The following is a 27,574-nucleotide window of genomic DNA, read 5'->3' on the forward strand; positions in this document are numbered from 1 at the left end:
GTCTGCTCCTCAATATCAACCCTTTCTTAAATCAACAATTCAGATGTCTTTGCAAATAATGCAAAATACTAATGATATATTTGTTCACTGCACTCCATGAAAAGTTATCTAACCATTATCAAGCGACCTCCTTTTTACAGCCACACTCCCTTTCCTCAGCTCTGCTGCCTTTATTACAGTATTGTCCTAAAACACGAAGTCCATAAGGAACTTCTATATTTGCTGTATTTGTTGTAGTAAGTTATCCTAGCATACCTGCAATATCACCTCTGCATGTAACCACACTGGTTTGTACTTAGTTTTACCAGTAGACTTGAGAAAATATTTACCTGATGCAAAAAGCTTTACTCCAACTGTAAAACAAGTTAACTTGTAAAGTAACAAAATAATGGTTCTTGTATCTCAATAGTCATTCAGCTTCTATGAGAAAAGCTACTCCTTGTATAATTCTGGCATAGGTACCTTAGAGATAGTTGCTTCTGAATAAAATGCCTTACTGCAAATTTACTGTTGCTTAAACAAAAACAGAAAGTTAACCCTCATCTTCAAACATTTATTAATAAATGCACTGATTCACTCCAGGGTCTGTTTAGTAGAAAGTGATTGCTGGCTGCTGCCATAACCCATATGTGGAAGTAACGAGATGCACAAAAGAACAATGAGGTTTGATATCTATACTGAAAGATGAAACAAAGAATATCTAGTTACATCATTTTCTTCTACAGTAAGAAAACTGAATTTACTTTGAACTTCACAGCTTTATGTTAAACTAACAGTTAGTAAAGCACTGCCAGATTGTTTTGCTGAGAATAATATCTGAAATCACCTTTTTACTACAGAAAAGCACCACAATTCTACCCCTATGGTAGGCCACATTTCTTAGACAGGCCTAGAAGGCACTGGGCTTCTCTACCAAGGAAAACATGCTGAAATCAGTTGAAATTTCAGAGTCCAGGAAAAAAAATCCTGCTTTTAAAAATAACTTTTCTATCTATTTCACATGACTACTGGCTCAAGTCATACATCCCTTCTGACAAAGAAAAGCCTGTGAAGTCTGACAGCAACTGCTTCTGCTTTACTTAAGCTGGAAATGAAGTGGAAGCAGACAGAACACTGACCTATAAATGTCAGCAATGGAAGAAGAAAAAGGAAATAAAGCAGATAATTTACTCCATTAGAAAGACTTTAGAGCAGAAATGCAGGTAGAAAGTTGATATGAGGTAGCCTAACACTATTTCTGTAAATATATTTTATGATAAAAAAGCTCCTATTAGTACCAGATAACATCGCAAAGTGAAGCTGTTAGAATAAGCTGCACACTCTGCAAAGTAAAACAAAACTGAAAGCCCTGTGAACAAGTGTGACTGCATGAAAATTATGAAGAGGTACTGTTACCCCCTCAGACCATGGAGCCCGTGAGGGGAAAGGTGAATTCTGACAAGAGGAATCTCTAAATCCCACTGAACTTTTTGTCATTTCTAGTGCAGGTTCAACAAAAAGAGAGTAAAAAGTAACAGTTCAAAAAGCCGGCCCACGAGCAAGTTCTATCTGGTTTTCCTATTGGTTTGGTTCTTAACAAATCATCTGGGAGCAGTTATCATTTTAATAGCACTGTTTTACAGGAACTTCTTTTAAAACTTACTTATATCCTGGGTTTAATGACAAGGGAGAACAGGTTGTCACCAAGTACATCCCTTTAATGACCACAAAGAGAATAAATAGCTGTTCAAGTAACCATCAATGAAAAGAATCGCTAGTTCTTACTGTAAGGGAGGGAACAATCCCCTACAAGGCTGTAATCTATATATTTTTAAAACTTAAGACATGAGAACAGAACTACACATGACCAGTGCTGAATTGTTTTTAACACAGACAAAGCAATAGAGCATCTCCACAGCATACATACCAGCATTGCTCTGTCCTTGTATCGCAGTGGTGATGGGTACTATGTGCGTTCCGTTCTGCGTTACAGTTTTTATTGGTAGCTGGTGTTGACCTAGAGGTGCCTGTTGCACTATAGTAACTGTCTGTAAGGGGGTTGTCTGAGATGTCTGAATGATACGACTAGCAGCTCCAATTGTAGCATGGGTAATAGCAGGTATAGGCTCCACTTTAACTGAAAAACAGAAGACAAAACTTTGTTAAAAACAAGAAAGAGTTAAAGAACCATTTGGTTTTACTCAGCCTTCAGTGAAAAAATATTTTATTACAAGCTCAACGTATCTGAGAAATTACAATGCAAAATCATCAGTTTTAGCTAAATGTTTCAAGTGTTTATCTGGAAGGAAGTTTCAGATAATCATTCCTCAGTATTAACAGCCAGCAAAACAACTAACCCCACAGCTTCTTACCTTTTACCTCCTTGTGGTCTCCATTCTCTTGAGGTTCTACCTTGGGTTGGGTTACCATCGCAGCTTGCGTGACTACTGCCTGTCCAGCTACAGTGTAAGTGTTTGCTGGTGCTAATCCAGTCACATTTGTGACAGACACAGCTGGTATCTGGTGGACAACATGAACTGTCTGAACTACAGGCTGCTGGGATGTTGATGTTGTCACAGGAGTTGCAACAGTGTAGGTGACGGGTTTAATAGTTTGTGGTAGCTGCCGTTGTACAGTAATTAAAACTGGTTGGCTAGAAAGAGGTGATCCTGCCAAGAAAGAGAGGAAATTTAGGCTGCTGATTTTAATCACTGCTTTTAAGCCAGTCATTCTTTTAAACTAAAGCCTCAGAGGATTAACAACCCCCTTCATTAAAAGCCCAAATGATCCAAAAGATGTAACTGGACAATGAAGATTATAACACCTGGCTATTCCAAGCCTCACATTTAAGTGCTGCATTCACTCAGCAACACCCTGTTTGAGCAAAAGCTCCCACCTCTCCCCAAATACAGCTGTACTACCAAAGCTATGTTTAATACTTGTTTAGCAAAATTGCCTTCCCTAGGTGGAAACAGGTGCTTCAGGTGTTGTGTGGAGTATGTCTGCACTGGTAAAACTCTCAGCTTCCTAGGCTGGGGAAAGGCTGGTGTCCCTGCTTACGACCCTGTTTGCCTTCACCACAGAATGGTCACTGATACTTCTGTAGTACCACAACAGCACCAAGAAAATTGATGGATGGCAAGAGTATATACTAAGGCAATTAAACAGATACATCCTTATGCCATCATGCCTCACAGTGAGTCTGTTTTTTGTTATGGTTTTTTGTTTTTTAATGGCAATTTTCTTATCACCCAAGTTTCTTTATACTTTCAACTCCTTTTATCCCCACCTTTGAAAGGGTGACATGACCACATATGCATGCAGTACATATGCTTATTTCTTAACCCATGTAACAAAGTTTTTGTTTGTTTGTTGGGTTTTTTTTTTCTAAACCAGAAAGAATATGTTTTGAAAGGAAGCGACAACTGTTCCAAGACAGTACAGTCCTGCACAGGCCAGAAGCACAATCTCTGCTTAGTAACAAAGTGGTCAAGGGTGCTGGAACAGCATACAGGTTAACAGTTTTATGTATGCAAACAGAATTTTCCTAGTATGTCTATGTGTTTCTCGAGGACTTGCTCTAAATGTGAAGAGATTTAATATCTACTCTTTTTTGGTGTACATGTGAAGCCTTGGTAGTATTTATGTATTAGCCCTCTCCCACCTCCAACGCCCAACACTTATTTAAGGGTTCCTCACCTGGGGCGCTCTGTGCAAATCGTGCTTCTTGTATTACCGCTAGTTTTGGCTGGATAGCGCTAGGCTCAGGTTCCATTGGGACTGGAGATCCTTCCCTGGACAGACTCTCGGGGGTCTGGACTCCACTAGAGTGTGCAGACAACACTCCAGAATGATTAGGAGAAGCTGGGGCACTTCTGTATTTAAAAATGAAAGCAGCAGCTGATGTGTTTTAACTTCTGAACTGTGAAAGACAGTGACCTTCCTCTAAAGAGACCATAACACACACTGGCCACAGGAGGGCACCTCTGCCTTCTGGCAAGTACAGTTACAACCCAAAGCACTTTTGATGAACATTTATAAAGCCTCTGTTAAGCAGGGACAGAATTTAAAAGCAAACTTCAGGTACAGTTAACGGAGAAGAAGTGGCTGGATGCCTTCTTAGGAAGACTCAACAATGTGTGAAACACGAACGTTTCTTCTGATGGAGAAGAGCGATAAGCAAATCTCAGTCTAAGGGCAAGTAATACAAGATCTGCACTAGCAGAAAGGCTGTAACTTTACAGAGGGAATAATTTAAACCCAACTATTTCCCCATCATGATTCTGCTCAAACGTTATCAATCTAAACACATAATTGTCATCTCTAAGTTCAGTAACATGTTAGCCAGTATTTGGTAATTTTCTTTGTAAACAGTTTTAAAATGCAGTAGATGGCAGTTAGAAATTAGAACTAGGAATTCTGTCAAAAACCAAACGTACAGCAAGGTTTGCTTACATTAACAATCTGACAGTTATGCAAACCGAGTCACTTAACACAAAAAAGTAAGCAATAAAAACAAGCCTAGTGTATGAGGCAGCCTCCTAGTCATACAGAATTCAAACACTGAGTCTGCTTAAAATTAAATTACTAAACTTGTGACTGTATCCAAAACTATCAAGTCTGTATCAGCCTGAAGATTAAACAACAGCCATAGTCTTTTTGTTCATCTGTTTTTCCTTACCTAGAAGAGAGTGGTCCCAGAGGGGTTCTAAAGCAAGGTACTCCCCTAGGCCGCCTTTTCCTAAAAGCCTGCTCTATTAATTTGCTTTCAGAGGCAGGGTCTATCCTCCAGAATGAGCCTTTGCCTGGTTCTTCCTGGGAACGTGGTACTTTGATGAAATAACGATTCAGAGAGAGATTGTGACGTATTGAATTCTATGGAACATAAAAAAATATGTAGAATTCATATAACTTTTCCAAGTCAGAATGTGGCCTACTGCAGCAGTCTGTACTACAGGAGACTCGGGGTTCAGCTCTTAATTCAACAGAACTCAGAGCACTACAAAGGCAGTGCCATAAATCTGAAAGGACTCTTGCATTTTTCAAACCTTTCCCAACAGTTAAAACCCCAGTATGCTAATGAGGCAATACAGGAATCCCATTTAATTCTCGGATGAGAAACACAGTGATTGCGATGAGCTGTTAGACCACTACAAATACTTGTGCATAATGCAGCATGAAAAAAGTGTCAGTCTTCATACACCACCCTTCCCCAGGTGTCAATGTCAGTTCATTCTAGGAGGGCCAGTAAAATACAGCATACACTGATTCTGATCTTCCATGATCATCTTACTGCTCCACAACACAGAAATAAAAGGTTAAAGACAAGTTCCAAATGCAGCTAGATTGTTGGGAGTTCACCCACAGTCCAGTCTGTCTCACCAGAGGAGCCAAGGATTTAGTGTGTCTAGAAAAACAACAAATGGCAGGAGGTCCTAGAACAGCTCTTATTGAGATCTTTGTCACTGCACTCCAGTTTGCACATTACTTCACTTTGCTGTAGCACACAACTCTTTGATCAGAGAGATGCAGAAAACTTCTAACACCCTGAAGTAGCTGTATCTATGCTTAGCTTTGCACACATAAATTCTCTTTTATACATAAGATACATAAACCCCAAAATCTCTCTAAACATTATCACTGAACAAAAAGGAAGTAACAATAAGCATACATACTGAAACACTTGAGGGGAACACAGAGAAGAAGCTTTAAGTTAACAAAAGCTCTTGAAAATTTGCAAAATCAAATGCAAATCTTGCTCAAACGTCTGAGTCCATGACCCTGATGGCAAGTCTGGAAAACTTAAAGCAATGATAACCATGTATGGTTTCTTAAATGCAAACTGATGAAACCAGAAATGGCTTACCCTGCCAAAAACTGAAACAGAACTAGAAAGATGCCAAGAACATGTTTATAAATTGTATTTACTTCTCCATATGCGAGAATGAAATAGTAGATACAAAAGTACCTGCTAAAATAAGTTCACAAAGAGGAGCCTTCAAGTGCCAAACAAAATGAGACCTCTACATATTAAAGGCTATAAATACCTCAGTAATTTACTAAAGTATAGGATTTTGAGACTATACACATGTATGTACTTTTTGTTTTGAATAATAAACACATGTATACCCTCAGATATTATTTAGAACATCTATAACTCACCGTAATCTAACACCTGATGGATAAAAGGTAGCAAAGCTACTCCTGCATGAGGTACGCCTGTGGGTGTTAGGGCAGTGCTCTGTATGACAAGTGACTGAAAAGCATCGGATTTTCAGTTTTTCCAACTGCCTTTACAAATAGGTATTTATTTACTATTTTATAACATGCCATGTTTGCTGTGTCTATCACCTTGGTTTTATGAAGTATGATACATCTAAACACATACACTTTTCTAAGGCAGAACTCTTTAACCATGCATTATAATGTATGTGCATGTTTGATCCTACAATGCTTACATCAAGGAGCACTACGCACACAGATACTCCAGGTATTTCAGAACAGGAAGCAAAAAACACATGAACGTTTTATAAACAGAATCTTCTTGCTAAAACAAATCTGTTAGTATGACTGCAGCCAGGATTCTGCATGGTTTACGTGTGAAAGGGAAACAGAAGACACTTCGTAGCCACAATAGCTATGTCCTTTTACTACTGAAACCATTAGCAAAAAGCTGGGAACAGTTACATTCTCCACTAACTTTGGAATTCCTCTAACAGAGATTCAACTTTCACCTAGGCCCTATGACAAATATGTACCTGATTAATAGATTAAAAACCTATTCCTCTCCTGAGCAGGCATGTATTCTCTAGTCTTCTACTTGTGCAGCACTCTTCCCCTCCCCCAGTCTCTCCAAATTTTACTTCCCTGAAAATAACTTCAGAGCATGCCTCTCTGTTGCAGATCATGACTGAACTAAGCAGCAACACAGTGAAACTGATACCCCATGACTGACAGCGCAGTCTGAATGTTACATGGGCAAACGGGCCAGTCCTGATACTTGTGCTCTTCTGTCCTTCGCTGAAACTAAAAACGGCAGCAAAGGCACCGAACCCTTATGTGTATCTGGGAAGTCTGTGCCAGACTGATTCATACTCTGTTAGTCATCCTGGCAAATGCTGAGGTTGGTCTCTTTGAAAAATGAAAAGAAAGCAGAAATTAATTCTGCAGAATGGAAAGACCTGGTGTAACTCCATGCAGATTAAGTTCACAAACAGCCTGTGTGGCACAAACAAAACAGGGCACACAATAGTGCAAGATGAGGACAGATAATACATGCTTGTTCCTTCACTGCAGTGCATGGTTAAGATCATGGCTTTCAAATAAAACTGAACTTGTAACATTTAATATCTTAATTTTATCTCAAGATAATAATTCTGATGTTTACACAATTGTAAGTTACAGAATATAGCTACATTCCTAGATAGCATACGTAGTTTCAAATCCCCAGTGCCAACTGGACTTTTCTTCCCCTAAAGTCTGTATTCATCGCTCCTAGAGGTTTACAGATACCATTCCACGAGTAAAGTAACATTTCAAATACCAAATCATGTAAACTGGCTATGTGGATGGAGAACCTGCATCAGGGAAGAGACACCACACTCATTTGACAGATTCTATTTATGAAGGGGTGTTGGGCTCACCAACTGACTGCTTATGAGCATTTACAGCTGCCAGTACTACTCACAGAAATTCGAGAAAGCAAATTTACCTGCCAGCCCTTGTCTGCTGTCCTGTAGTACGGATAGTTTTTAGTTATGTGCGTATAAATTCCATTTAGTGTAAGCTGCTTATCAGGTGCCATTGTAATTGCTTGTACTATTAACTGTGCATAGGAGTAAGGTGGCTTAGAGTCATCCTGCGCAACAAAAAGAAAAGTCTGCATCAATAAACTTTGAAAATATATCCCCCCCTTTCTAAATCAAAAGTTACAAAATACAATTAAGGCATTTTCGAATGGTCAGAACCTTAAAGCAGAAAAGAAACTACGACGATTTTGCTCTTCCGATAAAGAAGCAAAAAAAAAAATAACATCAAAAATTTGGAGACACATACCACAGTAAAAGATCTTCAACAGCAAAGAATTTTCAACAGCCTACAGACCCATGGATAAAATACATACACGCCCTCCCCCAAAGCGGAAGAGAGGGAAATCAATAAATAGATACATAAACAAATCTGTCTCTAATCACAAAGATCTACCAATTGTTTTTAAAGTCTGCAATATTAAATGATGACACACTGCATCTACTTTAGCAAACAAAATTTCTGAAGTCTTACATTCACTCACAATGTAATTTATGGGATTGATTTCAAATCGTGTTTACCTTTGGGCTATCTCCACCCGATGCTTCCTTGTCATTCTCTGACTGTGAATTATCAGCCATTAAATGTAGGTCAGATGGTATTACACGACTCATTTTGTACCCTGAAGAGCCTGCACCACGGGGGCTAGATGGGCAGGAATTTGCAGCACTGTAGAGCATAAAAAGAAGATCCTACTATTTTGTTATACAGTATATCACCACATTATATCTGATCAAAAAGCTTTTACTGTGGAAAAGCCCACTGCCAGAGCACCTAGGCTACAGTTAAGGGTCTGTCAGTATCTCCATTATAAACCCCATCTTCCAAGCCTTTCTAACTCATCCATGGGAATTGAAATCACTGCAGGAGAAATCTGTCAAATGTAGCTCAGGTTTTCCTCCTCAAAGGGAAAAAGATTAACTGATTTATTAGGTTGTGCTGTGATTTGGATGGGATTTGCCAACAGAAAAGTCCACTGTAACTAAACAGGCAACCACAAATTTTAAGACATTCATTTGAAATAAGAAATGCATCTTGCATGAAATTTCTGCCATATGCTTGTATTCAGTCTGCACAGAAAAGATCATCTCTCCTGTGCAGTATTTTTGAACATTTGAGAAAATATAGCAAGCAGTTAGGAAAAAAAGTTTTGATTCTTACTTAAATCTAACCCAACATTAAGTGTTTACAAGTATATTCACGTACACACACATATATATGTATAAACATCAGAAACTTCACTATAAATGGGATGCAACAACACTGACTAATTTAACACAGTATTAGGAAAACAGAGCAGTTACACTGCTACGAAGTGAACGATAGTGCCAAACAAACGAAAGCAGCATTTCTTGATACCTCCCTTTTGGCTATCACAGAAAAATAAAGATAAATTGTCTCTTATCCTACTGTAACATCTTTCTCACGGTTGTCCCCTGCCTTGTAGAGTCACGGGAACCACCACCGCACAAAGCCTGTTTTCTTCCAGAATTTCCATTTAGCCAACAGGAAAGAGAGAGTTGGTGGATGAGGTCTGTCCTCTTCCCCTCCAAAAAAAACCTCTGGCAGCTCTCCATGAGGACACATACTTACTTCCCAGCAGTTCATATTGTAACTGATTTCAACACAGTCCTCAGAAACTCCAAAAGAAGTTAACTAAAAACCAGAATGACAAAGCCTGCTGTGGCCCCAGAACCAGCCTTATTGCCAAAGGCACTCTTTAACCTAACTCCAATCCATGGTTCAAAACATCAAATAACAAATTTAGCCAGAAAGTGTTATTTAGAGTTACAGGATAAAGCTTTAACATATTTACATCTGTTGAGCTTGGTTTGTCTGCCTGGCCTCTCAGGTTTTTTGCTACCTTCATTTTTAGGCATTGAAACAAGGGAGGCACTGTAAATGGGGCAATATATAGAAAAAAAATTCCCTTCAAGTTTCTCATCAGGAGAAATCCACCAACAATTCGTTATTAATGATATACTATAGAAGGGAGTCTGGGTTTTTTAAATGTTGCATGGAAGAATCTTTCATTAAAGCCAAAATGTGCCACTAATTCACTTTTTAAATATAGGTCACTGCTGTTTTCATGTATCAACCGACAACATCCCCCTACTGTGCTCCCTTTAGCATGTATTGACAAAGCAACACATATGGTATAATCAAAGCACGTTTACAAGTCTTCTACAAAACGGGGATTTGAAGAGAAACTGTCAAGCTTTGCCCTCAAAATAGACTCAAAACTGTTGTTTGGGGGTTGGGTTTTCTTTGTAATAAACTATATTCAACAGGTGCATGAAAGCCCTAAAGAGAAGTACAAAATTCATAGTGAGGCAAAGACTGTAGTGGTATATGAGTATTATCTGAAATATGTGTAAGCTGCTCTGTCATTCCTTGGACAAGATGTGTTTTTCCTGAATTTAATAAGAAAGCAAACCTGTTATACAGTTGAGTCCAGATCACTTTTCTCTCTACTTCCACCATTTATACAGATCTCATTAAACACTACAATATTGAGATCAAGCTCTTGGCAAGCATGAAAGAAGTCAATTATCCTTATATTCAAATTTCATTAACAAGATCTACAGTTTGAAAAATCAAGCATTAACAGTCCTTCACTCAAGTGGAGATACAGGAAGTGAGGGGGGAAGAAAAAAGCTTTCAACAGCACGTGACTTTGAAACACAACTTTCAGTGCCTTTACATGAAATTTGTGCTTCTGAACTTTCTATGGATTTTAAAATTTGTATCTAAACTGATTTTACCAGTCTGGGAGGACAGCTTGCTTATGGTCAGTCGGGTCTGGTCCCAAAGAACAAGTCAGACAACAGTTACAATTACCAAATTAAGCAGCACAGCAAGTTAAAAACGTACAGGAACCTCCCCTGCACACTTCCCTACACTAAGCTTCATTTCTTACATTGTATTTTAAGTAAAATGTCTGTTTACTTCCAGCAATACTTAATCACAAACTTCTGGAGTAAGGGATCAGTCTGTTTTACACTAATGATAACCTGGCTTGATTTCAGCTGTAACAGTTGTTTTTCTTCCTAGCAGTTGGTGCAGTGTTGTGGTTTGGATTTTAGTATGAGAATAATGCTGATAACATACTGAAGTTTTAGGTTTTAGTTGTTGCTCAGTTGTGCTTACCCCGATCAAGGACTTTTCAGTCTCTCATGCTCTGCCAGCGAGGACAGGCACAAGAAGCCAGGGGGACACACAGCCATGGCAACTGACCCAAACTACCCAAAGGGATATTCCACACCACAGAACGTCACCCCCAGAATATAAACTGAGGAGAGTCAGCCAGGAGAGGCCAATCACTGCTTGGGGATAAGCTGGCCATGAGTCAGCAACTGTAACTGTGCATCACTTGCGTTTTTTTCAGGGGGTGAGTTTATTCCTTCCTCTCTCGCCCCCCTACCATTACTGTAACTGTTGTTGTATTTTTATATTTTATATTTTACTTTTTCCAGCTCTTTTCCCCATCCCACTGGGAAGGTGTATTAGAGAGCAAGCGGCTGGCTGGTACTTAGTTGCCACCTGGGCTCAAACCATGAAATAACCAAAAAATTCACCTTTTTTCTGATTATCAACTTCAGGGGACAGTGACTAACCAGAATGTGTTAAGATGGTATTATTCACACTTATCTCATTTAAAGTCGTGCCATAAGCATGCAAGAATAAAAAGCAATCCAAATCATTTGGAACGCAAGACAAAGATACCCTCCTTTGCTGTACTAAGAATGCCAGGCTCCTGAGCCAACTGTTACACATTTAACCTATTACAATTGAATAATAAAGGCTGCTCATGTAATTATCTTATTACTTAGCAGAATGGCGGTTGTCTCCAAGGCAGGTAATGCTGAGCTTCAACTAAACTTTTACCACAAACACAAAATACTTTAATTAGAAAGCTGCCTCATATTGCTAACCATACATTGCCCCATATCCAACGTGCAGGGTTTAAATACCTGATAGTTCCTGTGGGAGAAGGGAGAGGGCTTATCAGGTGAGCCATGTTGTCTGGAATGTTTATTGTTAAGGGAGAGATCTGGGGTTGCACAGGCTTCACTGGGGACTCCGGGGCCTCCTGTTTTTCTCTCTTTTCATTGGACAGAGCTGTGAATGTTATCTTGATGTTTGTGCTGGGAAACCTGAAAGTACAGCTGAAAAATAAAACACAAATATATAAGCCACTTTTTACAGAATGTCAGATTTTCTGCATAACTTGCACCTATCACCCCACCTAATGCAAAAATCACCTGTTCAGTAAATCACCTGTAACCATCTTTGTTTTATAGCTCATACAGAAAGAGCAATGTGGCCAGAAAAAGACCCCCAAGTAAGCAATTTGAAAATTGGGAAAGAAATACAAGCAAATGTAATTCTTTATAACACGGGCAGTTTATGTGTTGCCTCTAAATTTCTTGAAGGTCACCCTGATCTTGCAACTATCCCTAAAACAAGTCCTATTTTGAAGACTGTTTTATGATGTCAAAGAACAGTTTCAGCAAATAAACAAGTCACATGTAGTTGGGAGCACACATTTTGACCAGTTTGAGGTCTATCCAGTTTCACAGAGTGGTCTACCTGGAAGATTTGATTTCTCTTACTTATTAAGTAACTATCAATCCTAATTCTGGTCATTTAAGGAGTATATTGCCGTTTTAACACTACATTCAAGTAGCTTTTCTCAGAGCTGAATTTAACAGCCCTTCTTCCTATTCTACTGAAGACTACATGCCCAAATGTAAAGATTAATGATAAATTAACAATATGCAATTGTCTAAAAATTTGGAAAACAAAACACAATGAATGCACTTTGGGGTATTTTTCGTTCTGCGTCTCTGTATATAGCATTTAGAACTTAACCCAGTTAAACAGACTGTTTACAACTTCTTAGTAAATAAACAGACTGAACAAACAAATTTCTCTCTATAAAAATACAATTCAACAACTCTATCTTCTCTTAAGCTGTTAGACTGCACCCAGCATTAAATCCACAACTATATTCACACCTCTTCCACATGATGAAAAGAACTTCCCACCAACACAATACCGAACAAAGAAACCCACAACATTTTCTAAGATTAAGGTGATTCTAGGTAGATCTAGTTTTATAAAGACAGGAAACAACAGCATGCCTAAGAAACACAGCTATGAATGCAAGATACAGACCATAAACAGAAGTGATCATTTATGCTTATTATATTTTTCCAGAGAAAAGTGATGTAAGAATTGGAACACTCAGCTGTGGAGTAGCTTTAAAGCATTTCTTCAAATCAATCCAAAAGTGTTTATAGAACAAAGGCAGCATTTGATTTTTGTGACATCTCTTGCCACATGCACCACAGTGATTCTTTTTTCCTACAATGCACACCCAAGGATCAGGAAAAAGAGAAAGAATTGACAATGACCTTCCTTTTCTCTCAGTCTTACTTCTCAGTATGGACCACGTCCGAATTTAACAGCCGACCTATTTCTGAAACATGCTCCATGTACTAAATTAGGAACAGAATCTATGCCAAAAAACTGCACATGCATTTCAGCAAGAAAGTTAAATGGACCAATTTCTGGGTTGGGTTTTGTGGTTTAGGGTTTTTTAGTATCTTCAGTAACAACTCATTTCTTTGCTTATACTGCTTTAGTCTGAAAGAGGTCTCCGCTGTTTTGCTAATAAAAATGTTTCCTGAACATTTCAGTTAACGACTGCTACTGACAACACTGCTCAAATGCATGCAGAGGGCAGCTACAGACACCCTTTTGGTGAAGATTAAATAAAAATCCCTGTAAGTGACCACCACCATCTGTTTTGATACAGAGACAGATTTAAACTTTAGTCACCTGTTCTGTTTTACAAGGTGTCCTGGGTTCAGCTGTAGCAGCCATTTTTCTCCTTCTTAGTAGCTGGTGCAGTGCTGTTTTCCACTTTCGCCTGAGAACAATGCTGATAACACTGGTGTTTTTAGTTGTTGCTAAGTAATGTTTGTTCCAAACAAGGACTTTTCAGTCTCATGCTCTGCTGGTGAGGAGGGAAGCCAGGAGGAAGCAGAGACAGGACACCTGACCCAAAGTACCCAAAGGGGTATTCCAAACCACAGCACAGCATTCCTCCCACAGAAACTGGGGGGAGGTACCCAGAAGGCCCAGATCACTGCTCGGGTCCAGGTGGGTATCAGTGGGTAGGTGGTGAGCAATTGTATTCTCTCCCCTTATTACTGGTGGTAGCAGTAGCGGGTTTGTGTTATACCTTACTGGACTGTTATTATCTCAACCCATGGGATTTATGTTCTTTCGATTCTCCTCCCCATCCCTCTGGAAGCAGGGGGAAAAAAAAGGAGAGTGAGTGAGTGGCTGCGTGGTTCAGAGTTACCAGCTAGGCTTAAACCACAGCAGTTCTTCTGGCATCCAATGTAGGGCACAAAGATTTGAAATAACAACAAATCTGACCAGAGTGTGTCTAATTGTAACTCTAAACCTTGACACAAGGCTACTCCATACCTGAAAATATAGCTTAACGCTTTTCAGACCAAACTTACTTCAACTTCAGTAAAATGTGGGAGTAATTGGACATAGCTTTAGTCATTCTTTCACTGGATTTCTTACTGCCCAGTAAAAAACCCCAGCACATAACAATGAGCAACCACAGTTTTAGTGCTGGGGTGGGGTAAGGATGAGGAGGAGATAATCTTCACAACTTCAGCACAAGTATCAGAAATACGGAAACATAAAATGTATACTCGAAAATTCCTTCAATATTCCATGTAAGCATATTAAACCACCTCCCTTCTTACACTACTGCAATCCCTTAATACACTCTTTTCCCTGTGGGCATCTTTTGCAAAAAAGGTAAAGACAGCTTACTCAGGTAAGACTAAAGTACAGATTTCAAAGGACAGCACAGAAATGGTGCTCCCAAACGTTGATCAAGTTTGGAAAACGAAAACCAACAAAAACCACCCGAAACCCAGGAGCTCTGACTAATCAAGGGTATGGGATAGGTTACAAATGCACCAAACAAACGTGAACTTACAGTCAGGAGCTATATTCAGACCCAAAGGTGTTACAGTTTACAGCACTTCCCATGCTGAGCTTGAAGGAATGACCTTATTAAGGAAGACACAATACACTCACAAATCACCACCTGGTTAGAACATGCAAACACCTAAATATTACCACAAAAGATCACATCTGTCCATTGATTCCTATTAGTAAATAGAAGGGGTTTAACAGAAGCACATTTTTAGATAGTAAAGTTCATCCAAAAAGCAGAATAGAGTTTATATCAGCCAACAGTTTTTCTGAGTAAGCTGCATTAACATGACTGTACATTTTCTTCCAAAATCAAAGTAAGGAACATGTTCTAATTTGATGAGAATCAAGCTGGTTTTGGCATATTCTTTAGTTACATAATGAACTAAAAAGCCACAGCACACCTACAGTGAAAGACCTCATCAAACACTTAGTCTACAGCAAGCTGATTTTACTCACTATTTAAAGCATTTACAATAGGTTCACAATGTGCTACCATAGGCTGGTTGCTGTAGAAGGAACTCATCTATATAACCCACTTAAAAATGGAAAGAAAAAAATAGTAAATTCGTAAGCTGGCACCTTGCACCTCATCTACTCAACTACCGTTCTTAATAGGATGATGCCATTTGGAGTAGGACATCCAACAGAGCCACTAAAATGGATTCAACAGATTCCTACAAACAAATGTTTACAGATATCCACGTTTAAACAGACTATTATGAAAAGTGTATTAAGTATCTAAGTGATGGAAGCAAGTAGCAGTATTTAGCTGATGTGCCAGCACTGTATTTTACATATTCCAAGCAACTGTTCACAGGATCCACATTTGAATAGTTTTGTACATTTATTGATTATAGTAAGTACTTGCCTTGTGCTGTCTACAGAGTACCACAAAGGACAGTGGGCAATGCCAGGAAACTGCAGCAGAGGTGTCACAACTAAAATGCAACTCATGAGCCTAGTTATTTAAAAGTTCACTCTGGGTTGAGTACTGGAGAACAAACATGAAGCATCAAATCATTTCAAACTATTCCCTAGAAAACTTGCTATTTCTAGAGCTCCCAGCAGGATGGAGAGATGCTGATTTAGGCACTACCTCTAAGGAGGTGAACAACTTCACAGGGTGCCAGGTAAAGTGTCTTGAGGGAAAATGTGCAGTCTTGTTTTGTCACACCTGTATTTCTAATATTTTCTCACTTTCCCTCAGTGATTCTGCCTGCACTGCAAGGAAAAGATGATAATATACTTGTAATTCTGCCTATATGAAAATAAAATCTGACTGAAAATAAGGAATTCCCTCCTGTCTATCTGGGGAACCAAACCATAGAAGTAGGAATTCAGTTCCTCCCTGTACCCTGCTATGACATTCAGTGCTCAAAATTGGAGAGAAGCTGCCAACCTGCTGTTCTTTTATCAGCACCTCCAGATTTTACATTCAAATAGATTATAGGAGTATGACACTAATAACCCACTAAATCATGGAAGCGACAACTGTACAATTCAACTCTTCACACTATGACACTGAACACCAGTTAACTTGGGGATGCCCCTGTATCTTAAACACATCTAAAAGAATAACAAACTGAGAGTTTTCAAACTCTTGTTGATTTACTGAGAGCCAAGATCTTCAACTTTTTACATTAAAAAAGCAAGACCCACAAGGAAGAACCCATGAAGCATCTGAGAGATTGCTTATGTCAATTTTTTACTTCAAATACTTTAAATACAAGCATGGACAACAGTATAACTCATCTCAAGGAGAAACTGAGGTAACCACCACCTGAACCACCTAACAGACCTTTTTCAGCCTGGTTTTCTCTTCCAGTACAGCAGGAAAAAGCAATGCCATTTGTGCTTCCTTCTCCTCCCCTATTTTGATCAGTGAACTAGCAAAAAAAACATGTGAATCACTGTACTTCCAGATATGGCCCCTCTTCCACAGAAGGGAGATTCAAACCTAATCCCTTTTCTAGTTCCTCTTGTCTAGCTGCTTATGATTCACATCCCAGTTGGGTCTTTCCCCATCACTCCAATAAAAGTGATCCCCACAGCCAATTATGATATTTATACTTCTGGTAGAAGATATGCACACTTTGAAGCTTAAGTCACCAGGAAGATATTGCAATGCACATTTTCAGACACTTTTGGTTCAGTTCCAATTTAGAAGTCAAGCAAAAACTGGGGTTTTATATCACTCAGATAGAACCACAGAGAAACTGAGTTTGCAAGGGACCTCTGAAGGTCTCTAGCCCAATCACCTATTCAAAGCAGCGCTAATTTCCAAGTCAGACTAGGCTGCTCATGGCCTTAGTCTAATCAATTTTAAAGCTCTAGATGACAGCTCTGCACTCCAGCACCGTATTAACCACCCCCCACTCTGAATTCAGCATTATCTGTGACCTGCAACAGATACTCTCAAGTCACTGATGAGTAACAGCACTGACCTCAGTTCTACAAGGACAGAAGGTTGCACAAGGTTAGGTACCACTTTCTCTGCACTGTCCTATGTAACATCTGTAAATCTCAGGCCATCGTGTCAAAACTAGGCGGCATTCAAGTGTCTGAAGAACAGGGTACTTAAAAAGGGACACAATTTGTATGACTTCTGATAATGGGTGAATTTCAGTATGAAACAACAAGGACAACAATTTCATCTCTTCTCAGTTTGCTGCTTCATTTCTTATTGATTTCATCACAATGGATTATTAAGAAGTGAATCAGAAACTAGATCCAGTGATTAGGTTTAACTGATTTTTGACAAAGCAAGGCTTAAAAGATGAGTCTTCGCAAAAGCAACTAGAAATACCATCAAGGTAAAAAAAGCTCAAAAAGTTGAAGTAAAATTAAATATAATTTCAGTCTTTGCAAAGTCTGTGTATTATGCATTCATGTCCTGGGAAAAAGGTGCATCTCTAAAGAGAGAGCTGAGCTCAGTTCCTCTCACAGGTTAATCTGACACACACACAGCTCTAGGAAACCTGTCAGGAGAGATGCAAATCTGTGTCTTTGAGATACCTGAAAGAAGTAAACTTCTGTTAACTTGGAGAAAAGCAACAATCCCCACGCCAAGGAAAAGGTGGCTGCTTTACTCAGCCTACCCCTTCCAAAAAAAATTGAATTTAATTTTCTAAGTTCCTCATCTTCTGAATTTTATCCCAAAGTTTTCTCACTACTCAACACCAAGAGCAGGCAGCTTAAATTATTCCCATCCAGAACTGATTTTTAAGACTTTGGGCTGTGTTTAACTGAACTGCAAGTCAATACTGCAGTCCCCTTCCAGAGTACAGTTATCATCTTTAGACCTGAACGGAATCAACAAACCCAAAACTTTTAAAAGACAAACAGGGCCATTTTAAAGCAGAGTCAGAATTTCACAATAAGCTTAATGTACCCAATATTTAAAAATTACTAATGAAGGTAGATATTTAAATCCATCCAAATAGTCACAATATTAAGTAGCTGCCTGAAAACTCCAGAACTAAATTATTAATAATGAAGTATAGGTTATTAGGAAAAAAAATTTACACAAGTTCTTGTGGTAAAGCTTTTCCTTGACTCTTAAGCACAAGTAACTGCTTAGAGATTTGTTTTACAAGAGTTTTCTAGGATTACATAAAGTGCTGCTGTAAAACTATCCATAGTGTGAGAAATGCCAAGAGAACAGGAACTTTTATAATGAATACACTGAAAAAGGGTTATCCAGTATGCCATAATATTAATCAGATTATTATCATCATCATCATCCAAAACAGAGAGAACTTTCTTAATGAGCAATTTTTTAAATACAGGTCCATGTTCATCTCCATGAGGTACAACCCTATCAAGAATTCCTATCAAGAATTTTAGCTTAACATTTGTAAAGCTTTCTACATTGCTGGTAAGAGAAGAAAGGAGCACCCAGTTTTCTCTACTGACACGGCAAGGTGGTCTAAGAAGAACCGATTTCTAAAATTTGTATTAAAGAAACAAAGCCCAACTCTCCTAGTGGCTTTTTAAGAAGGGAGGTTTTTAATGCTCTTCTTGGCCACACCCTGTGCAGCAATGGAAGAAACTACCCCAGCAGAAACATAGCAGCACTGCCCACATGTACATGTACACACACACACAGACACACACTATGTTAGGATGGATTCCTCCCCCTTCCTGATTCCATGATTTTAAACTAAGTCCTGATTTGGCTAATTTACCATAAATTTACACACAATTACATTTGCCCATTACTAGGCAGGACACTTCTAGAGGTTACCCAAAAAACAAACACCCTTTTAAAAGTGGCAGCTTTTCCTCTAGGGGGTGAATCACAACCTCATGCATGTTCCCCTTAATTCTCTGTATCCTTTGCAATTGATTTCTGTTGACCAAAGATCAATAGTTGCAAAGCATGCCCTCCACAGAGGATGTGAGAGCTCTGCAGAAAACTCAGCCTCTAATACCGTAAGGAACAAAACACTCAAGATTTTTAAACCAGCAATTAGACTTTCTATTCTGAGCCCTGGGCACGCTTGTCACAATTATCTGTGTGTTTTTTCAGGTGTGCCATCACCCTCTCCATAGCGACATAAACCGGAATGAAAAAAAAAAAAAGCCCTGAAGATCACTGACCTACACACTCAGATGTGCTAAGATTCAAAAGCAAAGATCTATGCATCATCAGAAGTGATGAAATAATGCTGTAGCCTCATGTTAATTCAAGTTGGCCAACAAAATGCTTTCACCAGATTCTAAGCAAAGGCTGAATATATGATATAGTTGTAAATGGCTCCCCCGTAGGGAAACTAGGTTATGTATTTCCCTACTCATGTTTTAGCAAGTGCATAAGTCGTATGTAAAGTTGTCAGTATTCATTACAGGAATGGAGCTAACCCGCTTGCGGAAGGATCTGGAACAATCCTGTCTGCGTCAAAAAATGATCCTGTGACAACAGAGTATTGATGACGACAACCGGAACATTCCTGAACCACTAGCAGCAAATACAAACTGAGTAATAAACACATGCTCTTGTTTGAAAGGGTGTTCAATTCTTCTTTCCCACTCAAGACGGCTAACTTTACAACAAATAACCCATTTTTAACCCTATGTTCACAACAATTTCTCATCCGCATTTAAGAGCTGAGACTTGAAAAGATGTGTCCTGAGGATGTTCAGCTACAACAGATTTTGCTACAAATGTAAATTATTCTGTTAACTTAAAGCTGATCTCGCCCCTCCCCTGCACTATGATGCTACTGAAACAAGCATTAATCAAAGTGATATTACAGATTTTCAGAAGTTCTTGTTTTAGCAGTCAAACACTGCATTTTCTTTATATACCAACCACACAAACACTGGTATTGATTAGCAGCAAAAACATTTAGGTTATCCTACAGTACTGGAAATGTGCTACTGTTAATTAAAAATACATATCTCAAAATCACAAATTCCCACTGCACTCTCCTCTTTTCTTAAAGGGTAAAATATTTAAACCAGCAAGAAAGGGGGAAAAAAACCCAAACAAAACCTAAAGAAATTCAATACAGTAGCCCTGCACAGGCTGCAGGAACTGAGAAAGAAATTGGCCTGCAGGCAAGAATGTAGGCAGCAGTTACTGTAGAAACCAAGCTCTTCGCTGCTTTTCTCTAAGCAAAAGAAAGACACAAAAGGAGCTGGAAAACAGCGATCGATGGGAAGCAGCTTATAAAGCTGCTTGTCACATCTGCTGCAGGAAAACCAGACACTAATTCATTAAAACTGCTCATGTAATGCCTCTGGAATTTGAGGCTCCCCAGCCTGTGAATACAAAAGAAACTCCGCCTATGGAAACACTGCGTTTTCGGGTATTTAGCGTCTCCGTACACAAAAGCTGTATGCAGTCAGGTTGTGTGGTCTCTACACCTAAATTTCATTCTAAACTATCAAAACAAAATTTGTTCAAAAGATTGTGTGCCTTTGTCTTTGCCAAATTTCAAAGAGCTATTTCAAGTCCCCACAGAGCATACATAACTCTATAATACAACAGTTTCCTGTTTAAAAAAACAGAAACTAAACAACAGGAAAGTAAAAAATCAATCATCATTTCTTCTTCCTACTAGATAACTGCATTTAACAATACTTTCCTATTATCAAACATGCAAACTCGAACTTTCACAACAGTAAATACCATTCACAACTTTGTGTAAAACACATGATTTACAATTATAGCTGAGCTAAAGGAGCTAAACCAAACCTGCTCTAGCCTTTAGCAGCAAGTTAGGTGGTTACAGAGGTGCCTGGCATCTCCCCCTCAGTTGCAGGGGATTCAAAGGCATGCAAAAATTCAGGCGGAAGCAGTGCTAAATAAAAAGCTATCAGCAAACTAAACATAACTGCTCAGAGCCAAGCCCACAGCATTTGGCATTTTACTATTCCTTCCAATTAAAACAGTAGGGGGAAGTACAGTGAACAAGTGCCGTCATGATGTGTTTTGACGCAAGCATAATCATAAAAAAAGCACTTATGACTCACACGTTACTTTAGCAGCAAAAGACTTCATTTATTACATCAGAGACCTGCATTCTACTGCAAAATGATGCCAAACCTCCCTAATCATTACCCAAAGAACAGATACCCACAGAGGCAAGGCTGCACAGAGAAAAAAAAAAATAATCATTATTCCTGAGTCAAGAAAGCAAAGTTTATTTTAGACAGGCTTTGCAAGACAGAATTCTGCTTCCAAGAGCAGAATAGTCCTTTATTTCACCCAGAAATCCATGACTAACTCAGGCCATTGAAGAGTGACAAAAACTGCTTCCTACCAACTCTAATTTTGAGTACACAGCAGTGTTTCATTTCCCCCTTGAATCTGGCTGGCTGGCCAAAGAACAGACTTTTTTTCAGGCTTCTCTCTAAAAGCTACATGCATTCATTAAACTTCACGATTACCAACCCAAAGGTGTTTGATGCTCAAGGGCCACTCCATACTTGTTTCACCTTGGGGATACTGCTGGGCTGGGTATCTCAAAAGGAATCAAGATTTTGTACTGTATTCCAAGATGAGGTTTTTAACCAACTGTACTCTGCAGAATGTCTGTTCAAATCACTTCCCAATTCTTCTTCTATGTGCAAATTCCTAAAACGTTTCTAGTGAAGGTGCAGACCCTCTATAGAGCTTATATGCGTGGACTGCCCCACAGCCTTACATAAACTTACTTTATCCTTCCGTGGGCACTCAAGGACCAATCAAGACTCCAAAGAGTCTGAAAGACTGCAAAGTAAAGAAACCATTTAATCAACAACAAACACGCTGTTATTAGAAAATATTCCTCAAGAAGCACTGCTCCTGAGCTGTTCTCAGATCATGCTAAGCTCTCAAACCATGGGCTGCTGTAAGGGGCAGCAGCGAAGTACAGAAGGATAAAACCAATTTAAACTAACAGACATGATTTACCAAGTTGGATAGTCATGTAAGTAGAAATCTGTCCAGGAATAACAAAATAAACTAAAAAGTCTTCATGAGAATCTGTTAACCATTGTCACTGAACTGATAAAAGAACAACAGTACAAAGAAGGAAAGGGTATAGCATACAAACATGAAGCATGGGATTAATTTCTCCAAGCATAAACCTGTACCTGTGTTAGTCATTTAGCTTTCTAGTGAATGAAAAGGAACAGACACTTCATGGTGTACAGCCCAGAGAAGGGAAAAGCTGAATTCGTTTGGAGAAATCAGGTCTAGGGATGGTTATTTTTAATTTAAAGGGAGTCTGTGTAGACACACACAGACACTCTCATTCAGTCACACACTGCCCAGTATTAAGCAAAATGAAACTCACTCCAAACATCTAGTGAAGTAATGAAAACTGTAAGCCAAGATTCCTGAAGCCAGAAAGGTACCAACCAGGCTCTTAGCAATAAAAGCTTCATCCTGGGGATGGTTCCTTGGGATACAGCGATGTAAGAGCTCAGCACTGCCAAACAAGGCAGGCTCTTCCCTGCCTCTTGCACTAGTTCTGTTCCCAGCCACAGGCTTACTCCATTTATCTGTTACCAAGAGCACCTTCATCTGATTTACTAACCCAGCAGAAAACTGCTTTAGCCCAAATATAGAAGTTTGATGATGCTTTAGTAAATTTAAGTCATCTTACAGTCTGATCTCTCTTCAAAAATGTCAAGTAAAATCACCATGACACCTTAATTTAAAAGCAGTACTGTAAGTATTTCTCACTGTGTAAAAAAATGTTTTATTATGCAGCTGTTTCAACCATTCCCTTTAAAAGACTGAATTTTGAACTAATACAGAAAAATAAGCTTCCAGAAGACACTGGTCATAAAAGGAAGTGCAGAACTCTGCATGTGAGCAAGAGTGAATATTCAAGACTTAGAATAAAATTTGGTTAACTTGGGACTTCTAGCTTGACCAAGAAAGTCACTAACCAGACTGCAGACGCAGTAAATAGGATGAATAATGGCCACTTAAGTCAAGCATTCCTCACAACATTTCTACCGCTCTAAAGACGTGACATACTAGAAACTACACTAGGAATAAAATTTCTCAGAGTCATGGCATGTATTATGTATTAGTAAATAACTAAGGCATTTATATGTTCCTATATATTTACTACTTTCAAGGTCACAACTAGAATTGAATAAACACACTGCTCTGCATTTCTGCAACATCGCTCATTAGAAAACACTGAAGCACTGAGCACACTGCAGCATAACACTTTAGGATCCAGTGTTCTTTGTGCTCTAGACACACCAAAGGTTAGAGATAGCAGCATTCACACAGGAAGAGCGTATACAAGAAAGTCTGGAGCACTGACAAAACCAGAATCAACAGATCTCAAAATCAGGGAAAGGGAGGCAAGTGGAAAGGGAGAGGAGCAGGGTGTCTGCACTGCAGGCAAAGTAAGCCACTTCAAACCCCAAGGAACCAATTTTAAAAGGCGAAGCACAAGTCTTGATACAAAGTGCTAGAAAAGAGCACTGGAATTTCATCATCCCCCTGCCTCCACCCATGAAGTATTATCCTCATTTTTAAAAACAGATTAAACAGATTTGTGAATTAGCCAAGTCCTTTTGGCAGGCGTGCAACAGAGCTGGGAACAGAACATATTTTTCCTCAACACCCAATCTTTGTTTAAACCACTGACTGGATCATACCTTAAATCTTCCTTCTCTCACAACCACTTCAAGAGGCAGAGCACCAGTGAAACATCTCCAGAGAAAGGGAGACTGCTCAATTAAGACTGAAATAATTTCAATCCCAGCTTGTCGCACAGGGGTAGCTGCTGAAGGAGCAAAAACAAGTGGTGGCTATGAAGCCGACACAGCAGAAAGTAACCCATGCACATGTATCTCAAGGAATACATCACATGCTCCAAAACAGAGCTAGAGGCATTTTTGTTTCACCAGTCCTTTACTATTACATTGTGCAAACTGCACATTAAATGCATACTTTCTAATTAAAATATAGACAGTTATACACTGAAGAATTTGAAGATAAGCTACACTAACTTCACCTCCTATGTACCTATGAGAAACAGGATTTTTTCTTTTCCATTGTCAAAAAGAAAAAAAAACACCCAACTCATGGTATTTCAAGCAATTAAGAAAAAAAAAAGGTGAAATTTATATCCTAAATATTGAAAAATATCTGGGGAAAAAGGACTCTTCATTCCCTTTCCTTTAATAACAAAGTGGAGTTCATTCAAGACAATGAATAGTTGTCAAGCTACTAAAACTGTTACTCTCATGTCTGTTACTCGTACCAGTGAAGAACAACCTGTAGCATCCCAGTGACACTGCTGGAGGTGAAGAAGCGTACTTCCTACCATCTTGCAATATTGAAGTACTTACTTCAGTTTTGTTTATCTGTTGTATCCACTGTTTTTAATTAATCAACCTCCTACACTGCCCCAGGCCAACGTAATTTGGGAACTGCAAAAACTTTCACTGGTCAAAAAAAAAGCCACATTACTAATTCTTTTGGGGCTGGAAGGGGCCTTAAAGCTCATCCACTTCCAACCTCCTGCCACAGACAGGGACACCTTTTACTAGACCAGACTGCTCCAAGCCTTGTCCAACCTGGCCTTGAACACTGTCAGGTATGGGGCAGCCACAGCTTCTCTGGGCTACCTGTGCCAGTGCCTCAGCACTCTCACAGGGAAGAGCTTTGCTATCCCACAATACATCACTCTCATCATACTCTGGGCCTTCTTCTGAGAAACACTAGAGCCAAACCAACTCTGTACATAGCAACTGACACATCTTCCAGAACATAGATTAACAGAGCAGTCTTCTCTTGTGCAACCAGAATGATGAACCAAAGTTCATGAAATGCTTTGAAATGCTGGAAAAAAAGCAAGATGCAATCAGCTCCAGAAAGTTTCTTGTACACAGAGGAACATTTTGCTGAACTGCTCCAACAAACTTCCCTCAATGAGCAGACATTTGCAAGGCTCTCCTAGATTTATATAAAGCAATGTCTTCCTTTCACCCCCCGCTGAAGAAACAAGTGATGCTTGCTCAAGTCCGGCTTCCCCAGCTTATCAACTGAGCATCATTCCTCCCTGAATGGGACTGTGAAAACTGACATATAAAAAATCCTGAAATTATTAAGAACTCTCCAACCTCCCCTCCTCATATACCATCCATCTATCTGCTGGACCCTCCCTATCTCAGAGGACCATTTTGCTGTTACTATTTCATTTCTGTCATGCACAAATATTGATTGCTATAAAATCAGACATTTCTGTAGCGAGATCTGAATGTAGGATGGCATATTTCAGAACAATTTCATCAGTCATGTGATTCCTTCCAAATTTCACTGCAGAATCCACTTGTACAGCGAGGCTCAAAAGATGCAAATGAGTTCCATGCACATGCTACTGCATCAAAAAAGAACTGCAAACACTAATTTTCACAGTACCTAAATTAACATTTTTTCATTTAGACTTGAAAATCAACCAATATTTGGAAGATTCAGATTTTCAGAAAGATATATTATGTTAAAATGAAATGTTAATCCTTAGCTACAGAAAGCCTTTCCTCATTTCCATGTATGTATAAAGCATTATACTATACTTCCTTCAATAATGACAAAAACACTTTTATACTGAGAACAAATCTTTTTAAAAATCCCTGTTAGCAGAGGAAGCGCCATATAAATACCATGACATATATCATAATATCCAAGCATATTATGGTTGATATTATACCATAATTTAATGGTATTATATTATATTATGGTATAATAATATGACAACATGGTAGAAGGTACATATACCTTATATATACACCTTATATAAGGTGGCCCTTAAGCTCAAGTTAGCATAAACATAGAAGCAGCAGCAAATACTATTAATGTATTAGGAGCCCATTTCCTTAATTTTTAATTCATATGTCAAATTATTTTATGATCTTAGAAACATCCATCTGGAAAAGTAAAAGACTGATACTCCTGGGTCTAAAGCCTATTTAAAAAAAAAAAAAAATCAAAGCAAAAATGAAGAAGGATTAAAAGATGAAGGTCTAAGAGATATTTGAACAATTCTGGAGGGCATGATCACAGCCTTAGCCTGCACTCTAACACACAGACTTTTCCAGTATACAGAGAACAATGCACAGCCTTTAAGTCAGAAAAGCTAAAAACTAAGATAACAGACACCTCAGATGATTAAAAACAATCTCTATGAAACTACACCCAACAACCTGCCCTCCAAAACAAGGAAGAACCAAGATTTCTACCTCACATATTACAAATTTTTCACTAAATATTAATGCTAACGCACAAGTTTGCCATGGTTTTTAGAAAAAGTCAAAAAGGTTTGCTAGATATTTTTAAGCTAACACTGCTTTAATCATCATTGGGAATCACACTGGGAAAACCTTAAGAGCACTAATTAGTTCAGTTACAAAATTATACCTTACAATCAGTTTTGCTCTCTCTCCTGAGAAAACAACAGTCAGTTTATATGAAGTGTCACAAGAATCAGTGACTTTTCCATAAGGACCACAAAGGCAATGAGACAGGACACCAATCACTTGGTGCAGAGTTTGAAATGCAATACGAAACCCTTAAACCTCACTGCTCAAAAAACAACACATAAAGCTTAACAGAGACTACCAGAAACTAGTTATCAACTATCTGTGTTTGAAGATATTTCTGCGGTGAAGTGCAAAATGAGACCATCAATCACACGAACGCTTGGGAAACTACTAAAATAGCACAAGCATAGTTTTGTTGCTTTTCCAGTGCAAGTTCATAATCCACAGTGGTCACCTTTTACTTGCTTTTTCTTCTTCTACTTCCATATGTGGGTAGCACCTCTAGGACCTACACTCCTCACAGAAGGAGAAACAGTGTCCAGAAACATTAGGTAGCTCTCTTGCCCATGGAGTCCAAGGGACTTCTTTGCTAAGCACAGGGCTCGTCAGGCCCCTCAGAGAGCTGATTCAACTTACTAATGCATCACCAGTTAACCCAGTGAAGCAAGTATTTTAAGAGGAAGATAGTATTCTCTGGGGCTAGTATGAGAAGGGGCTAACATGGGACCTAGTGGTGCCAGAGCCAGCTGGGCTCTGGAGCCAGGATCCAGAATCTGAAAGAATCACTAAGGCCTTGCAAGAACAGAAAGCCTTTACATCAGCTCAAATGTTGACCAAACTCCTATGTAAGATACTGTGAAAACACTTTATCAATCTTATTAATATCTTCCCATCTGGTAACGGAAAAAACTGCACTCCTGACTTGACAGAAAACTAATCCTGAGCCTGCTTCTCTCCTCCTCTTCCA

At 38.9% G+C, this 27,574-nt stretch overlaps 1 protein-coding gene across 2 annotated transcripts in view; it reads right to left on the minus strand.

Moving 5' to 3' along the window:
* Positions 1–27,574, minus strand: part of FOXK2 (forkhead box K2) — a 71,083-nt gene that overhangs the window by 3,037 nt on the left and 40,472 nt on the right. For both annotated transcript variants that reach the window (XM_061377050.1, XM_061377051.1), the window contains 7 exons: positions 11,760–11,954; positions 8,307–8,454; positions 7,691–7,837; positions 4,661–4,854; positions 3,679–3,854; positions 2,352–2,648; positions 1,907–2,116 (listed from right to left, as the gene is read on the minus strand). In XM_061377050.1, the coding sequence (XP_061233034.1) occupies positions 1,907–2,116; positions 2,352–2,648; positions 3,679–3,854; positions 4,661–4,854; positions 7,691–7,837; positions 8,307–8,454; positions 11,760–11,954 (1,367 nt within the window). The remainder of the gene's footprint in view (positions 1–1,906; positions 2,117–2,351; positions 2,649–3,678; positions 3,855–4,660; positions 4,855–7,690; positions 7,838–8,306; positions 8,455–11,759; positions 11,955–27,574) is intronic.

This window comes from Neopsephotus bourkii, unplaced genomic scaffold (genome assembly GCF_033783945.1).
Source record: "Neopsephotus bourkii isolate Nb327-2 ecotype Australia unplaced genomic scaffold, CSIRO-AGI_Nbou_v1 NB_1749, whole genome shotgun sequence".
Lineage (NCBI taxonomy): Eukaryota > Metazoa > Chordata > Aves > Psittaciformes > Psittacidae > Neopsephotus > Neopsephotus bourkii.